This window comes from Emydura macquarii, unplaced genomic scaffold (assembly GCF_026122565.2).
Source record: "Emydura macquarii macquarii isolate MOO-44397 ecotype Brisbane River unplaced genomic scaffold, CSIRO-AGI_Emac_v2 contig_3240, whole genome shotgun sequence".
NCBI lineage: Eukaryota > Metazoa > Chordata > Testudines > Chelidae > Emydura > Emydura macquarii.
In genome coordinates, this window is record NW_027133377.1 from 2,415,073 (window position 1) to 2,437,307 (window position 22,235).

The window sequence follows — 22,235 nt, forward strand, 5'->3', positions numbered from 1 at the left end:
GCCGCCTTGCAAGCCTCACTCAACAAAATGGTAGGCACCGTGAGTGACATGTACAGCCAGGCTGCAAACGCTCCTACAGAGGGGTGCCGGTAAACAGCCCCCTTCACTCTCCGCAGCAGGGGCATTGGGTTTGTCAGATCCAAGTGACAGGTGATACACAATGCATGCATAATCATTACAGTTTTTTAATATAATTACAAAATTACTAAATCAGGCTTAAATTTACAAATTTTGTAATTACATTTAAAAACTGAGATGATTATGGAAAATTAGAGTGGGTTAGCACCTCTTCCTTTTCCTACTTCTTCCTGCTCACAACTGCAGAGTGGGGGAAGGCATAGGCTGTACATAAGCAACTCTCTGCACATGGGTAGCCTGTGTAAGGGAGCATGGGGACATCTAATGCCTTTTTACCCACCCTGTGCAGCTGCACAAGCCAGGCCATAATTTGGTCCTAAATAAATAATAAAATAAACAAGGGTCCGATTCTACTAGCCTTACTCAAATACATATTGAATAGAGCCCCACTCATTATATAGACCCATTGAAATCAATTATTTTAATGGTACTGCTCATGGATTTAGGTATTATTTAATGTAAGGCTGGCAGTATCTGGTCCTAAATAAACAATCTATATAAAAATAATGTATCAAATATATCTATATATTGCCGACTTATGTAAAATATAGTAGGTCTTACAAAACTGACCCTATTTCGCATTGCATCAAACTATACACGCATAAAATGTATTCAGTATATGATGTTAATATGCCACCATTCATATAGTATTATATATGTTGAAATTTACTAGACGGCTGTGAGAAATTAATGTTTGACATTTTGACACTCTTTTGCAATTTTACATCTCAAAAGTCCCTTATACCACGCGAAATTCAGCAAATAATTAATTCACAATATAGATTTGCAGCTTTTTCATTAAAAGGAAAATGTGGGAAGGATTAAAATCTATGGCATACAGCAGTTTTAGTTATTGTAGAATTTTATAAAACAAAATAAAGTGATTTGAAATATTAAACTTTGCAAAGTGTCTGACTATGCACAGTAATTACTTTTTATAAGGAATTTTATTACTGCCTACTTTAACAGTCGTCTTCTTCATATGGTTGATGTAAATGTAGAGCAACAATTATAATTTTACATACAGATTGTTAAGCCAGATAATTGAGTCAGGCATAGCGGAGCATGTCACTTTGATGCCTCCTTTGTTTTTGCGAATTGGACACCAAGTTGTTATATGTTCCATGGTCTGTTCTGAGTGATCACAGTCACACACTGGAGAGTCTTTAATTTTCTGTTTGTGCAGCAAGTATCCGCATCTGCCATGATTTGTACTGATGCAGTTTAAGGTTACTTTAACTGTGCATATATATGATAACTTTGGAAAACTCTAAAGGAACCATTACAGCCTTCTGGGAAATAATGAGTTCTGAAAATGATTGGAATATTTATCTGGTAGACTGATAACATTACAGTGTCGGGTTAATAAGCACCAGTTTCCTAAGTAAACATTTACACAGCAGACAATATCAGTCTGAAGCTATATACTTTGCATGCACAGCAAGTTCATTAGTCAGCTGCATACCTGCTGTGGGGCGACTATAATCCAGACCTGCAATTTCAAAGAGAAGGCAAGCTACAGGAGCACTACTTAAGGACTTGATCATACCTACTAGACAAACCCTGTGCTGGGGGCAGCGAGGAACTGCATTGCTCCATGAGGAGCTTTGGCAGGGATTCTGCCTCAGTGAGAGAATGCCTTCAAGAGATCCCCTGCGTGTGAGGAGCATACCTGCTGCTATACAGCCTTTATGGAGGGCAGCATCCTCACACCCCTACCCCCCACGCCCATATACCAGTCCTATTGTGCAGGCTGGTTTGGAGAGTGGGCCAGGGCCTTTGTCCCAACCTGTCTGGAGACTCTATGTGTAGCGCTGAGTCTGCCACAAGCACATGGAGTGCAGCTCTGACAGGTCCTTATGTGGGCCATGCAAAGGGAGAAGGCTCCTTGTGCATGACTCCCCTTTCACCTGCATAAAGGCCTATCACAATCTGACCTCCTACTTAGAGCAGGAACTGATAAAAACGTGAGCAGGCTGATGCTGTGAAATTACCCCAAGCTGGAATTGTCTGAGCCAGTCCGAGTGCAGAGATGCAGTACAGTTAATGATGCAAAATTGTACAATTTCAACCCTAATAATTCACTTCCCTGCACTGTGATTGGCTGTGGTGAGCTGATTTTCACAATCACAGTATGGCTATTTCTCAATGGCAATCCACTGCCTGAATCCCTGTACTCTGAGGGACAGATGGCCATTCTACAAAGGTAGGGCTAGGCTGTGACTCCTGCCCTACTCACATTGGTGAGAGAGCAGTTACTCAGACAAATGACTTCGAGGGAACTATTTAGGCAAGTAACTCATCATCAGTGTGAGAAAGGGGGTCCAAATATGGCTCTATATAGTTATTTCTCAATAAGGAAGAAAGGACCAAAACGGTGATTTTAACATTTCCCCTCACAATTTACTTTTCAAGTGTGATAACTCGTTTTGTTAGACCAGGAAATGTATTAAAATTTGTAAGGATTTTATTTTAAGATACTAACTCAAGTAATTCAGAGCTAGGAGCAAAAAGCTGTGCTTAGCCCTACCCTGTTAGGCCTAGTTATCGCAACACATATGGAATGAAAAATAACACACTGAGAAACCCATGAAATAAATAGGTCTGATAGGCTGGATCAAAGACAAAATATTTGAGCCTTAACACTGAATTTCTTGGCTACTGTAGGCTTAAACCAGACCTTTAGTGTTATTTGAACACATTCTTTAATATTTGATAAGTGTATCATGAAGACTTATACACAGAAACTTGCCCTCATTTAACTCAAGACCCTTATTACATATTAAATGTTCCCCCACTGTATCTTTGTCTCCCTTCATTTACACTAATTTTTTCTTCTGAATATTTATATAAATATTTCATATTTATACTAAGCCTAATTTCACAGGCTGAATTTAACTGATCAAGCAACAATCCCCATAGCAAATATTCTTGTGTCTTAATTATTTTACAGAAATCAAAATATTACACGAGTCAGTAAGAATACATTCTGTATGTGCTGTCCAGAGGCATGATTTTCACCAATTCACAGCATTCTTGCCTCCTCATAACACATGGAAATAGGAGGCTATATACTGTGAAATGAAAATTTCATCCTGAAATCTTAAAACCTTGTATGTGGTTTAAAGAAACATCTTGCAAAATTAGTATATAACAGTCAGAAAATGCACCAAAGAGTTGTTTAAAAATGGTTTTCAAATACAGTTCTTCCACTCTTCATTAAGGCCTTCTCTCATTCCCCACTTTACTGGTTTCAAAAGTACCTGGATCTGTTGACATTCAGCGCATACTGCAAAATCCATCTATTTGAACAGACATTTGAGCTCTAATTCCACTCCCGCTGAACTTAATGTCAAAATTCCCATTAATATAAAGGTGCAGAATCAGGCCATTGGTGAGGGTTGATGTTTGTGGGGTAGAGTGAGCTGGTGATGTTTTGTTTTCTTGATTAAATGCTGGTCTTATAGTTGTGGGGAATCTGCCATAGTTTTGCCATTGGGAGAGGAGCGGAAAGGAGGAGGAAATTTTATGCATTTTTAATTATTTACCAGGGTTGCTAGAGGCTGGGATAGTGTCTTTTTAATATGTTAAATTTAAATAAATAAATAAATAAAATATGCATTTTAACTTTCCATTTGTTACATTTCAATGTACCTCAAAGCAGGGTTAGCACATCTTTAAAGAACACTATAATGTAAGAGCTTACATTCTGCAATGGTCAGCGGTGGGTAGGTAAGATAGAATCCCACCAGCTCAGCTGAAAGTTGATTAAGAAGGTAGCTGGAGACGGTGCCATTTAGAACTGTACTCTGATTGCTCACCACATAAAACAGAGTGACAGCCTGGGAGACATTTGATGTGTTCAAAATCTGAAACAAAACAAAAGTAAAGAAGGAGTGGGAGGCTACATTTCGACCTGTTAGTTCAACGCATTTTATATAATCAGTCCAAATAACAAATTGGAGAAATGTTGACTGTGATCAACATTTTCTGTAAAAGGGATGTGATCTTTTCAGCACATGCTGCTTCATAAATGAACAGAGGCAGGTGGAAAAGAAGTAGCCCCATGTGAGGACCAGAAAGTCTATTCCTGATTTTCGATGGAAAAAGGATAAAAATACAAGGAGGGTGAAGATAATTATTTGCTAGATCAAATATTAAAAAGGCTTTACTCAGGAAAAGTGGCAGGCTTCCCCCACATGCAATTCTCAAGGGCCATCATTTCCTTCTTCATCTTTCTAGTAAGGCAGCAGAAAAGTCCTCCTCTCTCTCTTCCATCATAGAGGGGGAAAGGGCTTGCCCTTTCTTTCTGATCTTGCTGCTGTGTTGAGTGGCTGTCTGTTCCCTTACTCATCTCCATCCCTGAGCCTGCCTCTACTCAGAGCCTGATCCAATGTCTATACTAGTCAATGGGTGAAATTCCATTCCATTCAATGGGCGTTGGATCTAGCCCTCAAGCAACAGCATGATCAGAGAGCGGGTGGGGGTGGAGGGGTAAAAAACAGGGAGTGGGAGGGGGAACTAGGTCTTATTAATAACTTGGTCCCCATTGGTGGGGGGAAAGTCATTTGGATACTGATTCAGACTGTCAGTATCCAAGCTTGGAATGAAAAACTGGCACAGTGCTGTGAAACTCTGGACTACCGAGTTCTGAAGGAGCAGCACATCAGAGCCGACTGCTGCCCAGCAGAGCCAAGAACTGAATTTTCATAGATTTATTGTAGATGAACTAATGCGTTTCTTTTAGAAAGACATCCAACTCTGAAGTCTCCAAACAATGGCGAATCCACCACATCCCTTGGTAACCTGTTCCAACGGTTAATTGCAGTTACTATTAAAAATGCGTGTCCTTTGGTTAAAAGATGTTGCTTTCCAGTATTTTAAATAGAATTTCCAAATGAGGATGATTTTTCTGCCTTTCCCCCAGAATCATTGCTGCTGCCACCCTTGTCCTGGAGTGGGTGCAGCATAGACCTCTAAATACTGCCCACCCTCTTTCATGGGAATGAAAGCAGGAAGCAGAGCCCACACTCCATACCCATATTGTGTCTGGCCTCTGCTCAGAAGTACAAGAAGGGAGTAGGGGTGCTGAGAGAAGCTCCCTTGAACCTCCCTTTCCCACCTATCACCACATGTACCAGCCACAGACTAGGAGATTTTTGAGGAATAAAAGGAAAAAACATTAATTTCACTATTTTATGTAGATTTTGCTTTATGCTTAGTCACATAAATCATCATTTAATTTAACTGCCCTCTTTTTAGGTTTATAGTCAACACACAAAATATGTCATAGGGTAATCACTCGATAGAATTCTCTGCTCTCGTTATCACTGGTGATTCTACAGAATATCAAAAACACAACAGGACTGTAATCAATAAACCCAATGTTTAGTGTATTTATCACTAATACAGGCTCCATAAGGCTAAGTCTACACTGCAATATAAGTCTGTGCTTAAGCCCGAATTCAAGCCTATCCCCCTTGCATCTATATTGCAATTGCCCAGACCTAGGGTCCCAGGACCCTGGAAGGCTGGAGGGTCCGAGCTTGAGTTATGCCAAGACCAATGATCTAAGCCCTATTGCTCTGCAACATAGATGCTGCCCTGCTTGACTCTGGGTTCCTTGGACAATTTCCTTAGTCCTCTCTATTCCAACAATCTGCAATCCACTCTTTCAAAAACAGAAACCACACCCGCCCTTTTCCAAAGACAGCAGCTCAGGGTCAGAATTAATCCATTCTCTTCTGATAACCGATCTGCAAGCACACTATCAGAGAGCCTCCTGGGTTTTCAATGGAAAGTGAACCAATCATGTCCTTTGTAAAGCAAGCTGCTTCTTGGTCACAGGAGCACAGCCAGATTTTGGTGAATCTTTGGTGCAAGGCCAGTAAAACCGTGGACTTCAGCAAAAGCACCAGAAATGACCACACATACCAGCAGATAACTAAAAGGCTGGCAGCTCTGCAGATTTTCCAGACAGGTGATCAGTGCAGGGAACGTATTAAGAGGTTGAAGAGCGAGTACAGGAAGACAAGGGACAAGAACCACGCCTCGGGCAACTTGCCAATGATGTGCCCATTTTATGATGGCTTTGACCAGGTCCTGGGCACTGCATCCAGCATGGAGCCAACTGTGCTTTGTGACAACCCGGTGAGCTGGGATGGTGCCCTGCTGGCCCCTCAATCCAACAGGGGGACTGATAAGAGTCAGCAACAGGTTCCCAGTCAGGAGCATGAAGGGACTCTTAACAAAACCAGTTCCAGAGCCAGCTACTACATCAGTAACTTTATGCATGTGAGGACTCTCCACACCCATAAATTTTTGCAGGATCAAGCCCAGGGTGCACAGTGTGGATTCACCAACATGAAGCATATAAGACACACAGAAAGGTGATTCGTTTCCATGGTTCTGATCCTGCAAACACTTGCACATCTTTAACTTTGCACACATGAATAGACCCACAAGTTCCTAGTCAGAGCGCCAGAAATGACATGTTACAGCTCAGAGTTCAGTAAACATATATAAACAGAAAAGTATCTTACACTTTATTGTCAGAAGGAGTTTTGCTGGAGCTGACTTGTAATAAATATAAATAGTACTCAAATGATGACTCTACTCAAACCTGAAACTCAGTACATTTTCAGTTAAGAAAAGTTACATGAATAATGGTTATTCAAATAATAAAACAGCTTTTCATTCAACTGTTCCTCATTATCTAGTTTCACAAATGTTGCATCCATTAGATCTTAGCAAAATGTAAAACATCTCCATTTAATATGAACATGTAACTGAACAGTGACTATCAAATTTATTATGTTGACATTAACAATGTATTCAAGCATTCTTAACATCAGGGAATAATGATATTTGACTTACAATGAAGATTGGCTAAGGAGGTTAAAATTTACCTGAACCGTTAAGTTGTTGCTAGTGTTTAAGATCTTTCTTTCAGCATCCTCGAATGCTTTCTGTAACCGTTGCTCCATGGTCTGAACGAACTTGCATGACTGTATATTGTCTGTTTGACCCACAAACTGCAGTTCTAGAATAGGAATAGCATGTATGTGTCTATTGAAAATATATTCCTAGTCTTCATAACTACTATAAAATGTTTCAGCAAAATGAGCAATTTAGGAAATTAATCAGGTGATAGTAATGTCATATGAAGTTTGCTTATGTTTTTAAGCAGCATTATAAACAGTTTATCATTAAAATAAAGCACAAGAATTAAAACCTGTGATTAAGAGCATATATAAAAGAGGTTTGTTTTTGCAGTGAGATACATTTTCAAACATTTAAATATATTGGGCCAATTCATCCCTGATGTAACTCATTGTTTTCAGTGAAGTTGCACCCGGGATAAAGATGGCCCATTATTCTCGCGTTTAAAGAGACAGGGCCTTACACATTTGCAACCCCACTGACAATGGGACGGCACACATGGAACTAGGGACCAAATGTGGCCCACTCTTTTTCTCTAACAGGAACCAATGGCTGTACAGTAAGTTGTACAACTGTTACACCAGGGATGTTATTTTGTTACTTGCCTGTTTTCAGCTGGAAGTGGTATGCAGGTAATGGATTCCATGGCAAGGCCAGTACAGCAACAGACTGAAGATTTGGCACATGCTGCTTCATGTCCGCCGTGGTGTTGCTAATACCATAAGCAATAAGCATTTCAATAACCACCGCAGGTATAAAAACCAGCTTGCCCTTTGTAACGTAGTAACCAACTGTCACGTTGTTTGATTGTTCCAGAATTTCAACCTAAAACATAGGGAAATTTTTTCTCCTTTAGTTTCCTTTTTAACTAGTATGCTCTTGGATTTTTCATTCTGAATGAGATTTCCTAGAGGTATTGCACGTAATCTCCGTAAGGCAAGAGGAGAGCAACTGGTGCAATAGACAGTAATTTTACTTTTGAATCTAAAACCTGAAGTTCCCATTCTGCAAACCCTGACACACATGACTGACTTCACACACAAGGCGTTCCACTAAGTTCTCGTGTGTGTGTCACTGTTTGCAGACTCAGGACCAAAAGAGTGTAAGGGCAAAAGTCTCTGCCTCCTGATCCCCTAACTTCACTTGAGGCTCTGTTCTGTGTACTCAGCATTCTCGACACTCGACAGGCAAAGCTATCACTGCCATCAACAGATGTTCTGGGCGTAGAATGAGCACAACAGCAAGCCACAGCAAAGAATGGGACTAGAGAAATTTTGTCCCAAAAAACATACACTTTCTCAGGTAGTTAGGCTCAAAACTTGTCCCAGCACTACATCTAAGTTGGGATCCTCCATTAGGGAAAGGGGAGAGGAATACAACCCAGAAGAAGAGGAGTGACAGCACAACCACTCTGCAGCTGCTACTCCTGCCTATCTAGTCATCAGAGGATACAAGCTCTCTACACTCACTCCTGCCATCTTCCCCTGCCTACTTAGCATGCAAAAGAGAAACTTGTAGCCTTACAGCTGAATAACAAAACCAGACTTTCCTCATTATTCAGAATAGGATGATTTTTGTCTTTCCTCCATCATTTTTATCAATGTTCCCTTTTTGTGTCTTTACTTACTGCCAACACGCTGTCAGCAGAGAGGTGCGAAGAACCCGTTTACAGCACTAAGATCGCCATCCCTCGCTTTCTATAGAGTATGGCTCTAGCAATCTCTTTTACTTTGGACTTACACTTACAGAATTTCACATCATTTAGATGGAAGTGATGAACATTTATTTTTAGTAGAAATTGTTTTTTCCCAACTTTTTATCACCAGAGAAGCAAATTATCAGGCAGAGTGCTTCCAGACTGGAGGATGGATTGACAACAGTGACAACCCATTTACTGATATTGCTGTTGTAGCTGATTCATACTAAGCTGTAGAAGCACTTGGCTCACTTCATGGCTGTACTCATTCCTGACCTTCAAGAGGATGAAGAAACTACTGTCAGTAGCCATTTCCTACAGTGTGCCAATGAGACAACTGCCTCTCTTTCCCCCTTTCTACCTTTTAAAATAAAATGATAGCCGCCATAAAGGTTTTGTAGTGACCCTAACATTTTTAGAACCCACATAATGTTTAGGCCTCCCCTGCCTTTCTTCCACTCTAAGCTACCAGAAGCACTGCACTTTCCTCCAAGACATATTGCCACCTCTGCAATGCACCCAACTTCTGCAAGTAAAATTCCCCACCTTGAATTACCCACACAGCAGCCCATAAAGCTGCAGCCAATTTTTTTTTAAATAAATAAGTCAGGGGTTTTCATAGAAAAGACTGTTTTATTTCTGGTTTAGGGAAGATTAATAGAAATCTTATATCTTCAAAACAACAAAAACCTGACTGCAAATGACAAAGAAATACTATACGCTCGTATTTACAGTTAGCCGGCTAAACTCAGCTACAGACAGTTATACAACAAGCCATTACATCAGCCTTATAGAAAAAGAAGTGAAATAAATTCTAATCATAAAAAGGATAAAACACAAGCTAAAGTAAAGCTTTGTCCTTTGAAATGCTGAACTACCATTTAGAGTTAAACATATTAGTTTAGTTCCCAGATGCCTGGAGAACGGTATTATTTAAAGACCAAAATAAACTCTCCAAAACATATCAGTTTGCCATTAATTGGACACACAATCAAAACAGTGTTATAAAACAGTAATGATGTTCTAGCTTTTGGGGAAAAAGAAGTTTTCTTCTCTATCTGTCACTGGCAATAAAACTAAAAAGTCACCGAATGTGTCATTCTAAATACCTTTTTAGTCTCCAAACACCAGTTTTCTGGGGGGGGGGGGGGGGGGAAGTAGGGCAGACAGGGAGTCATGGCCTGATGAGGTGAAAGAGAAGGAAAAATAAGGAGTAAACTATGGGGTTAAAAATATGCAAACTACTGCATTAGCCAAAAACAAGCCTACCAAGTGTCATGCATCTTGTCTCAACACATTTGGCAGCCCTGAGATCTCACACATCCAGCGGGGCAGCAGGAATGGCCTGTACTTGCTGCTGTGGGCCATCAGGGGCCGCTGTGGCACCTGCTGAGCAGAAAGCATGCTCTGCTTTCCATAACAAACACTACTCGCTCTGGTAGAACCATGTGGATAAGGAAAAGTTGGGAGGAAAAGGCGGTTGCTCCCTCAGTCTCCCAATAGTTAATACCATCTTTAGAATATCTAGCACCAGCACATGGATTGAATTCCATTCAGTACGCAATACCATCAAAAGGGACCTGACTCTGCATAGCACAAACCTAAATGACTCAGTTTTGTGGTTGTTGGAGGTCTTATGGATTTTTTGTTTGAATTGGGGCTATGGTAAATGAGATGAGATACAGAAGTTAGAAACTAACTAGGATGCCCTTAAGCCATGTTCTTAAAACACAAAAACAAAATAAATCAGACAAAATCTTGCATGGACTACTAATCAGTACAAAAGTTCTTTTTGCGGGAGGGCGGGGGGAAGATTGTTATTTTACTATATAAGCAAACTAAGCTTGCTTACTTGAGCATTGACATTTTGGTTGAAAGCTTGTCTCAATGCCTGGGTGAGTCCTTTTGTCACATTCTCTTTTAAGGAATCGCTGACCAGCAGCCTTCTTGTGTTCAGGAGCAGAACTGTTGAACAACACCAAGTTATACGTTAGTCTGAATCATTGTTTGCTTGAGGGGTTTGGGGTTTGTTTGGTTTTTTTTTCTAATTTCGATCACAGTCATTTGGTCATAGTTCAGTGAAGATCCAGCAAGAAGCTATGCTGTGCATCAGATGCACTGAAGTTCAATATTGCAGGGGTTAGCCAAGGCCCAGAGTTCTCAAGTCCTCAGTGTACAAGGCCTATTTTGGGGGATCACGGGCGGCTATCAGCTGCAGTAATTTTTTAAAACACTTGAGTTACCACCACACTGCTGTTTTGAGGGGAGTAAACTATAACCAGATTATCTGAAAATAGACTAATTTTCTAACATTTCTAGCATTCTAACAAGACTGATGTGGCATTGCCTCACAGGGCTCATGTTACAGAAAGGTTCAGGGAAGACTGTATGGAAGAATATGCACTGCACATTTTCATAAACAGACAACAAATTAATATGTCTACTTCTCATAAGTGGAAACAAACAAACAAAAATGGCATTTCATATCCACTGTTACTTTCATTTTAGAAACTGTCCAAAGCTTTTGTTGATCAGTTGATTGCTCTGGGGAAAAGACTGGATCATTTACAGATGGCATTTTTGTAGAATAATTGGCAGAAAGACTCAGTGTCTTCCACTGTATACTGTATATTCTAGACACATGTCTTACTCTCATCCCGTGTTTTGGGCATAGCTGCTGTCACAGTTCAGGGAAGCTGCAGCTGTATTTCCCCATAGTGGACTAGCAGGGGCACCCACTTCCAGGCTTCCAGCTCCCCAGCTGTTGCCTCTCTTTTGGAAGAGAACATGGTATGTTCAGGCTGCATAATTCCTTGCCCTCACTGTGTATTTCCCAACAAAGACAGTCTGCCTAAACAGACCTGCTTGCTTTCTCTTCAGAAACTAACATAGGGATTGCTGCAGATATAAGTTACCACACAGCTCTTTCTAAATAAGCCTATTGTGTTCTTAAGATAAAAAGCACTATAAACGAAACATATAAAAACAATAAAAGAACCTACATGAATGCTAACAAGTTTACCAGGAAGTTCACCCTGACATTGATCTGGCAGGCCCAGTCCTTCCAACCCTACCCTAAGGATTGGGGCCCTCCATGGACCAGGAGTCCTGTCCATTTGCTGGACCAGAGTCCAGCTAAACCCAGTTTATTTATCCAAAAGTCTTTTCTTTGTCTGTTGATCTCTGGAGAATCCAGTTTGAACTCATATATGCATCTCTCTAGAGTCGAGATGGCATCAAAGGCTAATAATTGAGGAAGTTCATTAGCATCCCCACTCCCTCCTAGAGAACATACCATGTACCTTCTAGGTACATAGCATGCCATAACAATACACACACACAACTGTATTTTAATACAATGTGCCCCAAAGGCATTAAACCTAATTCAATAAGGTTTAGCTTAATTCAGTAAAGTGTATCTTAATTCCATAAGGTTGTTCAATATATTACAGGATATTGTCAGTCTGTCACAGTTGCTGCATATGTTGTGTTACTGATGCAGATATTTAGGTTCCATAGACATAGGAATAAGGATATAATATGTCCAAAAGCTGATCATTTCCAGATTTTCTTTCCCTGGCCCCATCCATACCTGTATTAATTGACATTCCCTTTTATCTAGCCCTGTCTCTTCCTTTTGTAAATCTCAAAGCTAAGTATCTAATGTGGTTAAGAGGGGTAGCCGTGTTAGTCTGTATACAGCAAAAACAATGAGAATTCTGTAGCACTTTAAAGACTAACAAATTTAATTTCAGCAGGCATAAGCTTTCATGGGCTTCAGCCCACTTCCTCAGATGCAGGATATGTATATGTATATGTTTGGATATGTATATGTCACCTCCTATATATGTTGCCAATACTTGCTGTATTATTTCTACCAACTGCATCTGAGGAAGTGGGCTGATGCCCACGAAAGCTTATGTCTGCTGAAATTAAATTTATTAGTCTTTAAAGTGCTACAGAACTCTCATTGTTTTTATCTAACGTGGTGATACACTATGCCAGTGGTTCTCAACAAGGGGTATGCAGAGGTCTTCTGGGGATACATCAACTCATTTAGATATCTGCCTAGTTTTACAGCAGTCTACATAAAAAACACTTAGTAAAGTCAGTACAAACTAAAATTTCATACCGACAATGACTTGTTTATGCTGCTCTATATACTATACACTGAAATGTAAAGTACAATATTTATATTCCAATCAATTTATTTTATATGATAAAAATGAGAAAGCAGGCAATTTTTCAGTAATAGTGTGCTGTGACACTTTTTTATTTTTATGTCTCATTTTGTAAGCAAGTTGTTTTTAAGTGAGGTGAAATTTGAGGGTACGCAAGACAAATCAGACTCCTGAAAGGTGGACAGTAGTCTGGAAAGGTTGAGAACCACTGCACTATACTACCAGCATGAGTCCCTTATACTGGCAAAAAAACATCTCTGAAGACCCATTCAACTTACAGTTCTTAGCAGTGGCCGTACCTTAACTTTATGAAACCAAGGTTAGAGCCACGACAAATGGTGCTATTATCAGAGATTGAATATGGAACATATGACAATAAAATAATCTGAAAATGTATGATATGAAATGGTAAACTTTGCTTGAAATTTCTCTTTACATAGGCATTTACAGAATGACATTCCATATCAGATCAAAAGTCTATCTAGTATATTAATCTGCCTCAATCTGTTACCTCTGCTTATCACTGCAGAGGAAGGAACAAATTATCATAATGCATTTGACCCACAATGAAGCTGATGCCCTGGAGCATGGGTTTTGGTTACCTCCTTTTAGCATCTATACTGCAGAATGTAAAAGTGTATACAGTATGTAAATTAGGACTGTCAACCAATTAAAAATATTAATTGTAGTTAATCGCAAGATTTAAAAAAATTAATTATGATTAATCACAGTTTTAATCGCACGGTTAAACAATAATACAATATCATGTATTTAAATACTCTTGGATGTTTTCTACATTTTCAACTATATTGATTTCAATTACAACACGGAATACAAAGTGCACAGTGCTCAGTTTATATAATTTTTATTACAAATATTTACACTGTAAAAAGATAAAGAAAAGAAATAGTATTTTTCAGTTCACCTCATACAAGTACTGTAGTTCAATCTCTTTATCATGAAAGGGTAACTTACAAATGTAGAATTTTTTTGGTTACATAAAATCAGGAGACATACAATTCTCAACCAAGGAGTTCAAATTTAATTAATGCATTTTTTTTTAACAAATATCATCAGCATGAAAGCACATCCTCTGAAATGGTGGCCAAAGCATGAAGGAGCATACAAATGTTTAGCATATCTGGCATGTAAATAACTTGCAACGCCAGCTACAGAAGTGCCATGCGAATGCCTGTTCTCATTTTCAGGTGACATAAGAAGCGGGCAGGATTATCTCCTGTAAATATAAGCAAACTTGTTTGTCTTAGTGATTGGCTGAACAAGAGGTAGGACTGAGCGGACTTGTAGGCTCTAAAGTTTTACATTGTTTTGGTTTTGAGTGCAGTTATGTAACAAAAAGAATCTACATTTGTAAATTGCACTTTCACGATAAAAAGATTGAACTACAGTACTTGTATGAGGTGAACTGAAAAATACTATTTCTTTTCTTTATCTTTTTACAGTGTAAATATTTGTAATAAAAATTATATGAACTGAGCACTGTGCACTTTGTCTTCCGTGTTGTAATTGAAATCAATACATTTTAAAATGTAGAAAACATCCAAAATATTTATAATAAATTTAAATTGGTATAATATTGTTTAACAGTGCAGTTAAAACTGTGATTAATCATGATTAATTTTTTTAATTGAGTTAATTTGTTTTGAGTTAATCGCTCAAGTTAACAGTGATTAATTGACAATTCTAATGTAAATCTATCATCTATATTTACAAACTTCATCATCACTTATTTCGTTGGTTAGTGTACTTATCACCATTATATCTAATCCCCACATTAATCATCATTGTCCTTAAGTTATTCAGTAAACTAAACAATATTTTTAACAACTTTTCTATTTATGATGAACTATATCTCATACAAAATTGATGTATTTCTAGTTAAACAAGCTGAGTATATAGCCATACCTGTTTTAATCATGATGTTACTGGATAGCTGGCATTCCAGAGGGGGAACTGTTGTCACATTAGCAAAAGTTGCAGTTGTAGGAGCAGCAGAAGTGTTTTCCACTGGAGCAGGGGGAAGCCTAGTTGTCTTCGCTGATGCTGTAATAGATGTCAAAGCTGCTGTAATTGTCAGTGGATATGCAGTTGATGTTTTGGTGATTTCTGAGCTTGTGAACTTCTTGGTATCAGGTACTGTGGTTTCTATCTGTCTTTGTGTGTGTGTTGTGGATGTCAGTGTGGAAGCTATGACTCTACTAACTTTATTGGTTAGAAATGTAGCAGTGGTGTTGGACGGCGATGTAGGTGTGTTTCGTGGTGCAAACGGAAAGTTTGTATGTGCTGCTACTGTCGATGTCATTTCTGAGGCAGTGTTATTTTTTGCTAGTGTTGATATCAATGTGCTTAATGCTGTCACAGACAGCAAGCGTGTGTTTTCAGTGCCTAGAGAAAACACGGACGAAGTTGGCACTGGTGAAGTTGGAGCTGATTTTCCTGTTACTGGTTTTGCTTCTGAAGTTGCTACTGTAGGTATTGCACCAGACGACATTGAAGGTAACACTGTAATGACAGAATGGGTAAAGTTGGTTGTTGGCAAAAAAGCGGAATTTAGTTGTGTTGGTGATGCATGGACAGAAGTTATGATGACTGACTGCGAAGCATTGGTGGTATGTGTTTGCAATGGGGTGCCATTGATTGCTTCATTAGGTACAGTAACTGTAACTAGAATATCGCCTGTATCATCTGCATGCCATCTCTCTGTACTAAGTGTAGCTTGTTTTTGAATAACGGTAGTCAAGTGACTAGATGGTTCTGAAACAGAGCTGCTTGTGTAGTCTGTCAAATTTCCAGAAGTCATGTATTCTTCTGTAGTTAGACTAGATATCAATGTTGAACTTGAAGATTGTTTGGCTATTGGAAAGGGAGAAATTGTTGGTTGTGTACCACTGACCAAACTAATTTTGTTAATGGCTGAGATAATCAAATTGTCAGTGAATTGAGAACCCAGTGGTAGCTCAGATGGTGTTGTGTATAAGGCTTGTGTTGATGAAGAGGCATTTTCACCATGAGTTGTCTGAGATTTCAGAATGCTAGATGCAGTATTTGTATCATTAGTTGCAAAATACTTCACTGTACGTACATACTGATGGGAGGATATTTCAAAGTTTGCAGTGAAGTTAGTGTCCCTGAGAGTGAAGAATTCAGTAACATTTTGAGTTGTGTCAATATCATTTTTTGACTGGGCTGCAGGTAGTGTGGTAGTGATAGCATGGGACGAATACTGAGCAGTAGACGTTTCCAGGGCAGATGAATGTATATTAAATTGTGTGAAATTAGGAGATTTAATTCCAGTCAAAGGTGAAGTTGAAACATTTTGATTAGATGTTGCAGATGTAGAGGTCTCTAAAGTTACAGAGATAGAAGCTGTTTGTTCGTTTATAACATTGTTTATTTGCTGTTGCAGACCTGAAATTGTTGAATATGGGACATGAGACCAAGTTTCTAATGCAGAAGTGCTTGGAGATACTTGCGTTATTGGCATTTTGGTTGTTTCTTTTGCTGACAGAATACTAACACCAACTGAAGTAAGCACGGCTTCTGTAGTCCATTCAGAAGCTGAAGCAGTGGTTTTAGGTATTTTTGTAGTATCTAAACTGCTTTCAGAAGCAGCGTTTGAAATACTAGAGAAAGCTGATGCTGGGCCGCGAGGGCCTTCTGTTGCTGGAACAAATGATGGCAATGCATATAATTCTGGAGGCACAATAGTCCACACTTTTTTATCAACTGTGTTTGAAACTTGATCAGTGGTAAAATCAGATTTATTTAAAGCTGGTAGTGGAGTATATTTTATTTGTGGAGTGACAACAGTGAATGCTCCTGTATTTGTTTCTTCATTTTCTGTTAAGTTTACAGCTGGACTTTCTTCATTAATAGCTGGAAGCTGTGAAATTGTAGAATTCTGAATAGCAGATGTATCTTTAATAGTGAACACAGATTTTGAAAGGCCTGTGATGGGAGTGGGTAACGATACTGCAGATGTAATAACAGAACCGATGATTTCTGTTTTCAAAATCCTTGTTCCTGTTGTGTGTTTCCTGGCTCGAGTTTTTGGAGAAACTTTGGAACGTTGAGGTCCATAAGAAAGGATATTGTTAGCATCTATGTTGGTGTACACTCTGGCTGTACTACTTGTTTCGAAAGACTGACGGAGTGCCTCTCTAACTGAAGAGCCACCAGGAGACTGGAAAGTATGTTCAAAATCACTTGATACTACTGCACTGGCTTCATTAACTGTACCAGTTGGCTTTTTTCCAGAAGCTTGACTGATTGACACTGTTGAGTGAAAAAGGGATGAAATATTTATTAAAGGGAGCATAGAAGTGTTCTCATAGTCCAGTGTTGAGTTTGTTGCATTGTTAGTATGTGCCATAATATTAAAAGTATGATTTATCACAGTTATTAAGGAAGATATTTTATCTGTTGAATAGGGGAGTGTGGTATTTCTGAAAAGAAAGCCTGATACACTTGTAGGTGCTGATGGTGGAACTACTTCATTGCTAGTGCTTATTGCATCTGGAATAAATGTTCTTGGCACAATAAAGGAAGACATATTTTCTGTTGAATTGGAGACTCCCACTGGACTCTTAGAAGCCGGTGATAAAAATATTGCCTTGGTAAAACCCAACATGTCATTAGCTGATGTGGAAGACTGATGACTTGTCACTTTTTGTAATGCAGACATAGTACCCATGGTATGAAAGAAAGAACTACTAACTACTGGAATCGCTGATTTACTATTTAAAGCTGGTGATGATGCAGCTGGGCTGATGTCATTCACTCTGTCAATCATCACTGCCTTGAATGGCAGACTGGTGGGTATTGCTCCTGAAGAAGACACATTATCTGCTGAGTGAGATAATGAAGTTCTTTCAGTAGGAAGCCATGACACACTTTCAGAAGCTATTGGTAGGAAAGACTCAGAGGATATTACTGACAGAGAAATAGGAGAGTGTACAGATAGTAAGGAGGTACTTTCTGAGGGGGACACTCTACCCATTGTCTTTGTGGAATGTATCATTGTTGATCCAAAGCTATTAAGTGATGTGATACCTGTGACCTCTTTGGAACCCCTTCTGGATAATGTGTGGTTCACTGTACTTGAATTTACAGCAGTGACTGTGCTTGGTGGATTATCTCTGCTTGCACTAAAATGAGAGTCAGATGAATCTATGTTGAAGGAACTTTCAGTATCTGTGGATAAAGGCACTTTGGTGGGTAATACGGTCGACTTAGAAAAGATAATGGTATGGGGTGATTGTATTACCAATGAAGAAAATGAGGGTGATGGAACAGTTGCAAGAATGTCTGATCCTGATGTGTTTTCTTTTGAAATGGAGGATGTTTCTAATGATGTTAGCTGAGATGGCACATCAGTACTTAAATATGTCATTGATGGTTTTGTGGACAATGTGGCAAACATACTGATTTGAGGCAAACCTGATACAACAGCTGTTTCATCTGCATCTTGAGATGATGACCTCACTTGTGATTCAGCTGATACCTCGGAAGGCTCTTGGGATGCACTATTTCCACTGCCTTGGTAAAGAGTGGGTGAAAAATTAGTTTGATCCATAGTTCTGGTGTGTGTGCCAGTCAGTGTTGTTTTTATTATCTGAAGCAAGTTTGCATTCTTCAATGTCTGTCTCACTGACATGTCAACCATTGAGGAAGACTTAATTTCTGTTGAAGGCCATGTTGGTGATAATATAGATCTCCAGTTAGCAAGAGACTCTGTAGAGGGGGCAACATTTATTTGGTGTTGTTTGGTACCTGTAAAACAATAATTAAAATGAATATCTTTCCAAAAAAAAATATGTCATCTTGATACAGCACATCAGTGAATCTGAACAGAAAATGTATAATCCTAGACAAATGACTTATTTCTCTATGTTGAAAGGACATAATGAATAAACAATCAGAGAAAGTTAAAAATATTAAAATGAAAAGTGCAATGTGAGGAAACATAACTCTCTCATTGTTTTATTAGAGAGAAAAATAAAAGATACGCCAAGCTTCACTCACGGTGATAGTAAAAAATAATTACTGATATTGCTCATAAACAAAGATGGCTTAATTTACTAGAAAGATAACTTGTTGCACTTGAGACAACTTTTGATGTTATCATCTGCCATATTGTGTCAAAGTAATATAGGCAGTGTAGTTGTAATCTTGTCAGTCCCAGGATATCAGAGCCACAAACTGGGTGAGGGAATACCTTTTATTGAACCAACTTCTGCTAGTGAGAAAGACAAGCTCGAAAGCCCTTCTCACCCCCAAACAGAAGCTGGTTCAATAAAAGATATGACCTCACCCACCTTGTCTGTAAAAATATTATATAAGATATTTGGGTTTAGAAGCAGCTGTACACAAAGGAAATGGATTCTGACAACCAAGCATCACTGATTTAGCATACTGTACAGTATGGGAATAGAGTCAATATTGGCTGGGTTCCTCTATGACGCACCTGTAGGTGGTCATCTTGCCAGCTCTAGTAATGTGTATAATTATAGGCAGAAAGGCAAGAAAATATAACAGGGATGAAACTGAGTAAAGGCAGGGGAAAATAAAATCAAATTAGGAAATTAAACTCGTTTGATAGGTGCAAATGTATAAAACATCACTAGCGCCAATTTATTTAACATTCTACACCATATTGTTCCTAGGCTTTGTTTTCTTCAAATGATTACACAGTAAATCACAATTTGGGAAACCTTGCATCCTTTTTATTTGGAAGATTGTGATGCAATCAAGATTAAAATTAATGTTTTGTTGTTTTTCATGAGATAATTTATCAATTAAAACTTATCATTGCCATTTTCCATTTCACTGTGAGCCAGATTGTGGCCCAGCCTATGTACCCAGGGCATAAGAGGGAGCAGACCACTCCCCTGTAACGTGAGTGGGTAATGATACGACAGATGTAACAAAACTGATGTTTTCCCCACACATACATACACATTGCTATATGATTTCAGCCAATGTTGGGGCGTGTAGCAGTAAACAAGTGCTGCAGACCTCCTATTCCCTCTTGAAACCACTTACAAACTTGAAATGATGTTTGTAATTTTAACAGTTTTCAATACACTGCACCCAGTCAAGTGGTAGAAAATAGGCAGGGCATTGGCTCTGCCCCCCAATAAACCAGTCAGTGCAGACAAGCCAGTGCAGGGGAAGGTAATCTACTACCAGTAGGGGCCAGCAGCACATGATAATGCCTCAGAAATAAACAGGGAACACAGAAGGTATCATGACTGTCTGAGGTTTAATTCCTTCTCTGTGCTGCTTCTGTGCTACACACTGCCTCATACACGTATGCTCAGGTCAGAGTAGATGGTCAAAGTGGTTCCTGCTGCTCTTAAATCTGTGATTCTATTAATCTAGTCCTGTGTTTGGGCTCCAACCCTCCATATACACAGATCTTCCATTCAAAACACTAACTACAGATACACACAAATGACCTCCAAAGTACTTCGGAGTGAAAGGTAATTCAGATTAGTTTACTACTGCTCAATATTTTTGTTTACCATACAGCAAACATCTTAATATGAAAATTAAATGCAGAGTCCAAACTAAGCCCATTTTGAAACAAGTATTTCCATTTAGCATTAACACACTGTGGTTAAACTAGTTAATATGTCCAAGTCAGCATTTTCACATTACAGGGATTAAAGACCTTTCCTCTTATCATCTTATTTAAGAACTGTATTGGATCATGATGAGAAATGACTGATTTGTATTCCTTTGTTGTGACATATGCAATAAATAAAGCACCTAGAAACAAATTATTTTATGGAAGCAGCATTCTTAACTGGAATGAGAAAAAGAAGAGAATATTATGCACCAATATGAAATCCTCAAATATTTTCTAAATATAGGCAGCAAAATATTATATAGGGGAAAATTATTGTACTTACAAGGGGCTAGACTGTGCCCTTCAGAATAATTCTGTGTCAGGGATGTTACATAAACCACACAATCCCAGGGGAGTCCTGAGAGGCAATGTCTACAATACAAAAGTTATATCTATTGTTCTCACCTCAACTGGCTGAAAAATAGCTTGCATCCACACTCAAAAGGGCTTCCACCAATTACTGGGGAAGCAACTATCACAAATCACAAGAGTGAAATCCCTGCAAGGTGCATGGAAACTTTTAAGAAAACACCACAATAGAAGCTCAAATTAAATGTATACCTCAAATGAAAAAGAATAGTAAAAGGACCAAAAAAATGCCACCATGGCTAAACAATAGAGTAAAAGAAGTGGTTAGAGGCAAAAAGGCATCCTTTAAAAATTGGAAGTCAAATCCTACCAAGGAAAATAGAAAGAAGCATAAACTCTGGCAAGTCAAGTGTAAGACTACAATTAGGCAGGCCAAAAAACAATTTGAAGGGCAACTAGTAAAAGACTCAAAAACTAAATTAAAAACATTTTAAGTACACCAGAAGAAGGAAGCCTGTCAAGCCACCAGGGGAACCACTGGATGATTGAGGTGCTAAAGGATCACTTAAGGAAGACAAAACCATTTCAGAGAAGCTAAATCAATTCTCTGCATCGGTCTTCACTGCAGAGGATGTGATGGAGATCCACACACCATTCTCTTTAGGTGACAATTTGAGGAACTGTACCAGACTGAGGTGTCAATAGAGGAGGTTTTGGAACAAACAGATAAGTTAAACAGTAAGAAGTCACCAGGACCAGATGGTATTCACCCAGGAATTCTGAAGGAACTCAAATAAGAAATTGCAGAACTAATTATGGTGTGTAACCTATCACTTGTATCAGCTTATGTATCAGATGACTGGAGGCTGTGATGCCAACTTTTTTTTAAAAAAGGCAATCCTGGCAATTACAGAACCGTAGGCCTAACTTCAGTAGCAAGCTAATTGGTAGAAACTATAATAAAGAACAGAATTATCAAATACATAAATGAACATGATTTCTCGGGGAAGAACCAACACGGCCTTTGTAAAGGGAAATCATGCCTCACCAATCTACTAGAATTATTTGAGGAGGTCAACAAACATGTGGACAAGGGTGATCCAGTGGATAATAATGTATGTGGACGTTCAGTAAGCCTTTGACAAGCTCCCTCACCAAAGGTTCTTAAGCAAACTAAGCACTCATGGGAAGGTCCTCTCATGGATCAGTAAATGGTTAAAAGACAGGAAATAAAGGGTAGGAATAAAGGGTCCGTTTTCACAGTGGGGAGAAGTAAATAGTGGAGTCCCCAGAGATCTGTACTGGGACCAGTGCT

The 22,235-nt window shown here is 38.9% G+C and overlaps 1 protein-coding gene across 1 annotated transcript in view; it reads right to left on the reverse strand.

The window, feature by feature from the left end:
• KIAA1549L (KIAA1549 like) overlaps nucleotides 1–22,235 on the reverse strand; it is a 195,344-nt gene that overhangs the window by 73,396 nt on the left and 99,713 nt on the right. The window contains exons 2-6 of the mRNA XM_067532099.1: nucleotides 14,884–18,750; nucleotides 10,629–10,741; nucleotides 7,686–7,905; nucleotides 7,047–7,180; nucleotides 3,845–4,007 (exon numbers count right to left, since the gene is read on the reverse strand). Of these exons, the coding sequence (XP_067388200.1) occupies nucleotides 3,845–4,007; nucleotides 7,047–7,180; nucleotides 7,686–7,905; nucleotides 10,629–10,741; nucleotides 14,884–18,750 (4,497 nt within the window). The remainder of the gene's footprint in view (nucleotides 1–3,844; nucleotides 4,008–7,046; nucleotides 7,181–7,685; nucleotides 7,906–10,628; nucleotides 10,742–14,883; nucleotides 18,751–22,235) is intronic.